Source organism: Neltuma alba, unplaced genomic scaffold, assembly GCF_004799145.2.
Source record: "Neltuma alba isolate B1F8T4 unplaced genomic scaffold, ASM479914v2 tig00007319_pilon, whole genome shotgun sequence".
In the NCBI taxonomy this organism is placed as follows: Eukaryota; Viridiplantae; Streptophyta; class Magnoliopsida; order Fabales; family Fabaceae; genus Neltuma; species Neltuma alba.
In genome coordinates, this window is record NW_021634749.1 from 24947 (window position 1) to 35189 (window position 10243).

The window sequence follows — 10243 nt, forward strand, 5'->3', positions numbered from 1 at the left end:
CATCATTCTCCAACACGTTGACGGCGGCAGCATGTTGCTCCTCAAGATGCCGGACATATGCTTCATCATTCTCCGGCACGTCATCAGCATTGTAATGTAGCAGTTCTCCTTCAAAGAGTGCATCAACGATACCATCAATATCCAGCTCCATTGGCATAATTAATGTCTTGAACCTGTAAGCACATCAATTTCAAGTTCATATTAATCAAGATCTTTATGACTATATAATTACACTTTAATAGTACTTTTGTTTATATATTAGACGAGTTTTTTACATTTGAAAACAATATTTCTAACAATTTATATATTTATACTATTTTTACACATATATTCTAGTAAGTTCTACAAATGATATCATTCTAATAATGAAAATAATTTAAAAATAATTTTCATAACTGTTTTGTTAATCATAATTAAAAGTAATAATTATTTTTTCTCCTCACCCCAGAAGACCCTTTTCCCTACCTTGATCCTATTTTGCCGACTTGGATCAGTGTTCTAACGTATTTCGCCAAAACCTATACCTAGTTTTCATCTCCAGTAGTGTTCAAGTTTTACGTTTGAAAAGATTGAAAAATATGAGACACACACGCACACAACGTGGCAATGAGTTCAATCAAATAACAAAATGATCATATGGTTCATAAATGCTATTAATGAGATATAAATTAAACAAATAAACATAGCCAGTTCAATACTTATGTAAAATATAATGAACATAATTAGATGTAAACATTTTGCCCAAGATATAGATATAGACGATGAAAAAATAAATAACTATGGGATCATAGCTTCAACACAAATAAAATATTGTACCAAAAATACAAAAACATAATATTTCAGAGTTTTTCCACAACGAAAAGTGCGATGCGACAAAAGTTATAGCAAGAAAATTATACGTAGTTTTAATATGCATCTTGGAAAGTTTAAGAACACCAAAAATGTGTATCAATTAGGATTACCTATGAGAAGTGGATGAAAGTTGAATTCTTTGACTTCAAGAGTTTCCTTGGTAGGAAGTTTGCACAACTCTTAAGTGATCACTGATACCTATTTATATAATGTTTAGGAGAGAAGCATACAAGTCAAACCAATGTTTTAATTAGGAGAGGTGAATCTGATTCGTTTTTATCAATAATGAATAAGTATATTTAAGAAAATGCGAGACGGACTTAAATTTAAATTAAATTATATTGTAGATAAACAACTTAACAAATTTCGAAGATTGATTAACCATTGTTTGCTCACTTTTTATTTATATAATAATCTATTTTTACATATATTTTTACGTGCAAACTAAATGCAAGTCACACATTTTTCGGTTCATAGATAGAATTATTTAATCTTGAGCATTTATTTAATTTAGCATTCACATAAAGATAAGTTTTTTCAGTTTAGAAAATCACATATATATATATATATAATAAGTTAAAAATGCCTCCTACAAATATATGTTGTTGCGCCACAATCGGGATTTGGTCTCAACGATCATATTAGTCAATAGTCAGTTCCTCATGATGTTAAAACAACGGTTTCCAAATTCTGAAATTATCTAATTTTATTTGGTCAAAACAAATTATCTAATTTCAAATAGATATAATACGCGGTTTGCAAAAGCAACGTTTTTGTGTTATAAAGCTTTAATAATAAGAGGTTAAAAAAATATGTTTGAATTTTGCTCCAAAAAAAAAGTTTGAATTATTATTTTAAAAAATTTATCTAAAATGATATAGCGGTGACCAGAGAGTGAAAGAATAATTTGCTTGAAAATATAACGTTCCTTGACTCTTCTCTAATTTTTTCAAATAACAAAATATCAAAAGATATTCTGATTTTTTTTTGGGTACAATTTTTTATTCTTCTAGAATACATAATGAAAATCATATTTTTCTATTTTTTTAATAAAAAGCTGTTCTTAGAACAAAAAGAATCTAATAGGCCCTTAATTTAAATTAAATTAAATTTAAAAAATAATCAATTTTCAATCCTAATTTTTTAGTTAAAGGTAATTTTTAATAAAACTATTAGCTCATTAACAAATTAACAAACCTCACAAAATTTCAAATATTTATTGATTTTTTTACTTAATCTTTGTATACTACACAATAAGTTTGATGCTAAAAAAATATTTATATAAATAATCTAGTTTTAGATGCAAAACAAACACATTTACTGAAATTAAAATTTATTCAAAGTCAATATAATTTAAAGATTTGGTTTGTGATTATGAGGTTTATTCAAGTTTACATACAAACATCTTTGTATGTTTCGAGAGTGTATTATAAAAATAATCTAATGAAAAACATACGTTTCTATTTTTTGACTAAAAAACTGTTTTTAAATCACAAAATCAAATAGGCCCTTAATTTAAATGAAATTAAATTTGAATAAATAATCAATTTTTAATCTCATTTTTTAATCGAAGGGAATTTTAAATTATTAGCGAATTAACAGATTAACAAATCTAACAAAACTTCACATATTCATTGACTTTTGTTTACTTAATCTTTATATCAGTTTGAAGCGAAAAAATTAAGTCAATGTGTGCTTCGAAAGTCAGGTAAATGTGGATAAAACTGTAATGAGCGAATTGATAAATAGTAGCTTTTGTATTGTGAAGTAAATTAAACAATATAACTAATAATGCCAATAACAACACCCGCACATAGATGGGTTGCAACTGTGCAACTTCTTCTGACTATCAACTAATTTGAAATTCTAAATCATTCTTATTTAAGACATTTTATTAATAACAATTGACAACGTCTGAAATGCAAATAACAATACATTTTTGTTCTCATTCCTGATCTTTGATTTTGAAATTTTAAAGGCATTTTTTTGGAGGATTTTTCCAAGGTTTTGGGCCAAATGTGAAATATTTTTCTGGATAACCCAAAACATTACATATCTAGCCATTGAAAACTTGTATGATGTAGTTATCGATTAAAAATTTGGTTGAAATATTAACTTTTAAATTAGATTTATGAAAATGACGACGTATTCATCAATCAATTGTCCAGCATATGTAGTCTAAAATTGTTTTAATTTTAAACTGTTTTATTATATATCGATGGTAATATGGAAAATATAAACATTTCATGTCCAAAAATATAGATATACACGACGAAGAAAATAACAACTATCGGATCATTGCTTCAACACAAATAAAATAGTAGAAAAGTCACAAATAAAATATCTCATATAGATTTTCGTCTACAAAAAGTACGATGGGATAAAAGTTATAACAAGAAAATCATGCACAGTTTTAATATGCATCTCAAAAAGTTGAAGAACACCAAAAATGCGTAGTAATTAATATTACCTACTTGAAGTGGATGAAAGTCAAAAGTTTTCTTGTGGAGATCACGAAGCTACCTTATTAGAAAATTTGTGATCACTTATACCTATTTACAATATTTAGGAGAGAATGAGAAAAGTTCAAACAAAATGTTTTAGAAGAGGTGAAAACAAATATTTGATTCATTTATATCAAATGATAAGTGTGTTTTTATTTTCGTTTCATACTGTATGATTCTTTTATGACGTTCCATACCTATTTTCGTTTTGTTCCAAACTAATATTTCTTCTTTGATGGATTCTAGTCTAAAAATAATCCTATAAAACTTATCAATAACATCAACAGTACCACACATTAAACTAAAAATGAAAGTTGGGGGATTGTAAAAGATTGTGAAGCATTTTTGGAGGGACAAATGCCTTAGAGCCAGAGAGATAATCAATATTTTACTCACTAAAATGCTAGAAAACAAGCAATCATTGTATACTACAAAATCAGTTGAAGAAAAACAAACCTTTACACAAGAAATCCGCTGTTTGTGTTTACAAATTGAAGAGACTGAACAACATTTGGGGGATTCTGTGGGTTGTAATAAGATTGATTCCTTGGAAGACTTGAAGAAACAATTTGATTTTGATGTTGACAATGGGTTTGAACATCAGGATTGGTGATGTCATGGATGCTTCTTCTTCTTCTCTTTTTGTTCCCTTTGGCGATTAAAGAACTTCTGAGCATGGCTAGCAATTGAATCGGAGTCCTTGTCCTCACAACATTTTCAGAAATGTTCTTCCAATTTCCGTTCCCATATCTTTGCAATCCAATCAGAAATAACCTATAATCAGAAAAAAGAAAATATATTAGGATGTTTATGATTGAAAAAGACAGTATCAAAGAATTGAGAAATTTTCAATGCTTACACATACCTGTGTTCTTCCTCAGTCCATGACTTTCCCTTGTTGATATCGTTATGAACATTACTTGGTGTCCTTGAGTTAAACAAAGGCTGGTTGACCAAGTGCTGCCTATTAGAGTGATGAAAATTCAAGGGATGCCTGTGGCGGCAACTGATCATGATGTGGCTGTGGATTATATTGGTGTATGGGACAAACCGAAGAAACAATGTCATTTTGAGGAGTTGAATGAGCATGAAAAGGGTTTGATGATGATGAAAATTTTGGGAATATGGGCATCAGATTTGGTTGCAGGTGGACCATTCTGGTCTGCAAGCAAGGGGGGGCCTGTGTGATATTTTGTTGCTGGTTAAACTGCTGATTTATTGTTGGAGAAGATGTCATTTGAACAGGAAAGCTTGAAGGAACTTGTGGTGGGTTTAATCCATTCATTGGATGTGGCTGATGATGAACTTGAAAAGTATGAGGAATTGATGTGTTGGTAGTGACTGATTCAGTGGAATATTTGAAGGATTTTGCTGGTCAAATTGATGCAATGAAGTAATAGTATGAGTTCGAGGAGTTGTACCACAAATATGATCCATAGAGTTAGTTTGATGATTATTGTATTGTCCAGTGTTACTAGATACTTGAACCGGTGTATTTGTCACCATCTCTGGTCCTTATAAGACTTGTCTGTTACAAAAGAAAAACACATTATGCAAATATTAGTGATTATATCATATACTTTCATGATGCTCATAATGCAAGTGCTATTGAACGAATTTGGGTTGATTATGAAAGCTAAGTAAATTATTTATTTATAATACATTTTTCTACCTCCACTAATTAAGTAATAATAGTTTGTAAAAGTATCAATCAAATAAACATGTTGACTAGAAACCACTCTCCTCTAATTCTTAAATCAAATTGTTCTATTCAGAAAGCTTTCTCCTATTTATTATTTTCTTTTCGCCAACTTCTTGCCATATAACCAAACATATTCATAAAAGACTTCAGTCAATCAGAAACACTCAGAAGAAAACATGAGCAAAAATTTATAAACAATTGGAATTGGAAGTTTTTGAGGAACGTACCTGTTGTGTCCTTCCAAAGTACGTGACATTTTCATGGGTGGCTCTGAGTTCAATATGATTTGATACTCCGAATAATAGTTGGAGGGCCAAGTGTTTGAGCATGTGGACGGTACTAAGGCCTGACTTGCTTCATTCTCTGCCACATCGGCGGCAGGGGCGATGACAGTGGTGCCGTCTGGATGTTGCTCTTCTGGATGCCGAACATATACATTAGCGTCAACGACGGGGATGGTGGCGGCGTCTGGCGCTTTCTCTTGAGGACGCTGGACATGTTCATCAATATCTGGCACGTCAATGGCCTCTCTCAGTACTAGTTGCTCTTCAAGGTGTTGGGCATCCGCTTCATCATTCTCCGGCACATCATTGGCATTATAATGTAGCAGTTGTCCTTCAAAAAGTGCATCAACGATTTCATCAATATCCAACTCCATTGTCATATTGTCTCAAACCTGTAAGTATGTCGATTTCAATTCCATATTCATGAAGAGGTTTACGACTCTATAGCTACACTTTAATGCTAGTTTTTCTTTATGCATATCTATATATTAGACGAGTATTACAAATTTGAAAACACTGGAAAAATTAAATAAAGTGTACGCACTTGTAATAAATTCAACCAAATAGCAGGGTTATATTTTTCACAAATCTTAATAATAATGAGATATAAGGAAAGAAAATTCAAGAAATAAAGATCACCAATTCAATCATTGTGTAAAGCATAGTCAAAAGCAAAACACGCGCGAGTGAGAGAAAATTGTATTCAGAATAAATATAATTCAAATTATTAATATGAGATTACCAAGTTTATGAACTTCACAAATATTTGACAGTTCTTAGGAACATCATTTTGGGTTTTGGACATATTAAATTTAAAATTCATATAAATATAATTCAAAAATATCTCTTACAAATATCATTTGCACAGCTATCAAAATAATGTAATATTCATATAAAAATTGTGAAAGAAACTAAATGAATAAATACATATACTGTGTATACTTAAACGTCTTATCTCGATCGATATTTCTAATAATTTATATAATTAATAGTATATTTTTTATACATATATAATAGTAAATTTTATTATTTATGTTATTCTAATGAAAATAATTTAAAAATAATTTTCATAATTATTTAGTTAATTGTAATTAAAAAATAATTATTTTTTTCTCCTCACCCCTGGAAGAAATTCCTGCCTCGATCCTATTTTGCAGACTTGGATTAATGTTTCTATCATATTTCACCAAAACCTACCTAGTTTTCATCTCTAGTAGGGTCCAAGTTTTACGCTTGAAAAGATTGGAAAATATAGGATATACATACCGTTGCAATGAGTTCAATCAAATAACAAGATGATCATAAGCTTCATAAATCTTAAGAATGGGATATAAATTAAAAAATTAAAAATCACCAGTTCAATATTAATGTAAAATATAGTTAATATGGATATAAACATTTCGTGGCCTGAAACATAGACTTTAATTTAGTTTAATTTAATTTAAACTATACTAATAGCAGATATATGAATCAACAAATTTCACAGATTTATTAACCTTGTTTGCTCATTTTTATTTAGATAATAACCTAATTTTACATGAAAATTAAATGCAAGACCCGTCTTTTTCGGCCATAGATAGAATTATTTAATCTTGACCATTTATTTAATTTAACATTTTAATTGAGCATTGGAGCAAACCATATCTAATGAGATAAGTTAAAAAGACCTTTTTCACATTCTGAAGTTATCTAATTTCATTTGGTCAAAAAAATTATCTAATTTCAAATATATATAATACGCAGTTGGCAAAAGAAACGTTTTGTGTTATTAAAAAACAATTCCCTATAACAATTTTTTAATAAATATTTTAAAAATAAAAATTTAAAAATCTGTCTGAATTATTATTATTATTAAAAAAATACGTCTAAAATGATATAGTGGAGAGTGTAAGAAGAATTTACTTGAAAATAATCAAATACAGCATTCTTGGACTCTTCCCTAATTTTTTTAAATAACAAAATATCAAAAAGATGTTCTGCTTTTTTTTGGGACAACTTTTTTTATTCTTCTAGAATATATAATGAAAACCATATATTTCTATTCTTTTTAATAAAAAAACTGTTCTTAAAAACACGAAATCAAATAGGCCCCTAATTTTTTGGCCAAAAAAATATGCCCCGAATTTTAATTAAATTAAATTTAAAATAATCAATTTTCAATCTTAATTTGACTCATCCCTCTCTACTAAAGTTGACCGGCCATTGATGTTCATTGATCGATGGTCAGATGGGTGACCATTGAAAAGAAATATTATTCTGTTAACTGAAATTAAAAAAAATTAAATTATTTTTTTAGTAATTTTCAAATTTTATGGTGTTTTTGACCGTTTTCAGGTATCTTAGCTTCATTTATTAAAAAAATATATTCTTTTTTCAAAAGCTACTGATTGTCAAAGTAACTTCTCCGAGTAATAAAAATATATTTTTAAGTTCCCAATTATTTTTGAAAACTCAAATAAGCATTATAAAAATCTCAAAAGGAACTCTATTCCTTAAAAAATAAGATAAATTAAAATTATTTTTTAATGACAAATAGGAGAATCTCGTGTATATACTTCTGTCACAAGAAAGCATGGCTATTTCCTACAAATATTCACTCATTTAAAAACAAGCGAAATTTCAATCTCACGCAATTACGTACCTTTTGTTATTTTATTTGTCATAAAAAATTATTTTTACCAAAAGACATTTGTATTTTACTAACTGCAAAAATTAAATAGTACTATATACTGTCTATCAAAAAAATCTTGGAACCCATATTATTGAATTCCAAAATCACAACATCACTTTATGCTTAATAAATGAAAATGTAAAAAATTGAATTGTACACTCAGCTATGCTAATAGTCTAACACTAAGAAACTATATATTTTCATTTTTCAACAAAAAATTACAAACTAAAATATAAAATTAATTTTTTTTCTTTTATTTTTTTAATTAGAGAATGATAATTCAGCATATTTCCCCTTTCTGGAGTTATAACAAATATACTTAATCTGCATAATCAGCAATCTAGTGTGAAAATAATATTTTCGTTTCGTACTCCATGATTCCTTAATCACATTCCATATTCGTTTTATTCCAAACTAATATTTCTTCTTTGGTTGATTCTAGTCTGAAAATAATCCTATAAAACTTATCAATATCTAACTCACTACAATGCAAGAAAACAAAGAATCATTATATACTACAAAATTAGTTAAAGAAAAACAATCTTTACACAAGAAATCTGCCGTTTGGGTTTACAAATTGAAGAGATTGAACAGCATTTGGGGGATTCTGTGGGTTGTAATAAGATTGATTCATTGCATGACTTGAAGGAACAAAATGATTTTGATGCTGACATTGGGTTTGAACATCAGGATTGGTGATATCATGGATGCTTCTTCTTCTTCTCTTTTTGTTCCCTTTGTTGATTTGGTGATTAAAGAACTTCTGAGCATGGCTGGCAATCTGAACTGGAGTCCTTGTCTTCACAACATTTTCAGAAATGTTCTTCCAATTTCCCTTCCCATATCTTTGCAATCCAATCAGAAATAACCTATAATTAGAAAACAAAAGAAAATATATTAGGACATTTATGATTCAAAAAGACAACAATAAAAAACTGAGAAATTTTCAATGCTTACACATACCTGTGTTCTTCCTCAGTCCATGACCTTCCCTTGTGGATATCAGTATGAACATTACTTGGTGTCCCTGAGTTAAAGGAAGGTTGGTTGACCCAGTGTTGCCTATTACAGAGTGATGAAAATTCAAGGGATGCCTTGGGAAGCAATTGATCATGGTGTGGCTGTGGACTATATTGGTGTATGGGACGAACTGAAGAAATAATGTGATTTTGAGGAGTTGAATGTGCATGAAAAGGGTTTGGTGGTGATGAAAATTTTGGGCACTTGGGCATCAGATTTGGTTGCAGGTGGACCATGCTGGTTTGCATGCAAGGGAGGGACTGTGTGATATTCTGTTGCTGGTTAAACTGCTGATTTATTATTGGGGAAGATGTCATTTGAACAGGAAAGCTTGAAGGACTTGTGGTGGGTTTAATTCCTTCATTGGATGTGGCTGATGACGAGCTTGAAAATCATGAGGAATCGATGAGGTAAATTGATGTGTTGGTAGTGACTGATTCAGTGGAATATTTGAAGGATTTGTTGGTCAAATTGATAATTACTGTATTGCTCAGCGTTTACTAGATACTTGAACCAGTGTATTTGTCACCATCTCTGGTCCTTGTAAAAACATGTCTGTTAAGAAAACATATTATGAAAATATTAGAATGGGAGGAATAAATAATAAATGATATGATACGTGTTGAATGATTAAACAAATAAGTTAGGATTTGTAAGCATGTTGCTTATGAAGTTTGTTAACGTTTAAAAAAAGAAAAAAAGAATCAAATTACTCTTCATGTGATATTATAATTTTATTTATTATTCCCCTCATGTCACCTGTATGAACCCCGTTTATGTGTTATTATAACAAAAAGCAATCATCATCATTATTTAGCGACATAAAACGATTAAATACAATTTTCTACCTCCACTAATTAAGCAATAAGAATTTGTAAAAGTATCAATTAGATAAACATGTTGACTAGAAACCACTCTCATCTAGTTCCTAAATCAATAAAAAGTTTTTCTCCTATTTGTCATTTTCTTTTCACCAATTCTTAGCCATATGACCAAATATATTCATAAAGCCATTCACTCAATCAGAAAACACTCAAAAGAAAAACATGAGAAAATTTTAAAAAAAATTCAATTGAAAGTTTTCCAAGTACGTACCCGTTGTGTTCTTCCAAAGTACGTGGCATTTTCATGGTGGCTCTGAGTTCAATATGATTTGATACTCCGAATAGCAGTTGGAGGGCCAAGTGTTTGAGCATGTGGACGGTACTAA

General features: G+C 29.5%; 1 protein-coding gene across 1 annotated transcript; it reads right to left on the bottom strand.

Annotated features, from left to right (window-relative positions):
• Positions 1–8557: 8557 nt before the first annotated feature.
• LOC114752291 (transcription factor SRM1-like) lies at positions 8558–9269 on the bottom strand. The gene is made up of 2 exons (XM_028941024.1): positions 8977–9269; positions 8558–8882 (listed from the first exon to the last, which is right to left on the bottom strand). The coding sequence occupies exons 1-2, from the start codon at positions 9267–9269 to the stop codon at positions 8558–8560; spliced, it is 618 nt and encodes a 205-aa protein (XP_028796857.1).
• Between the last annotated feature and the right edge of the window lie 974 nt (positions 9270–10243).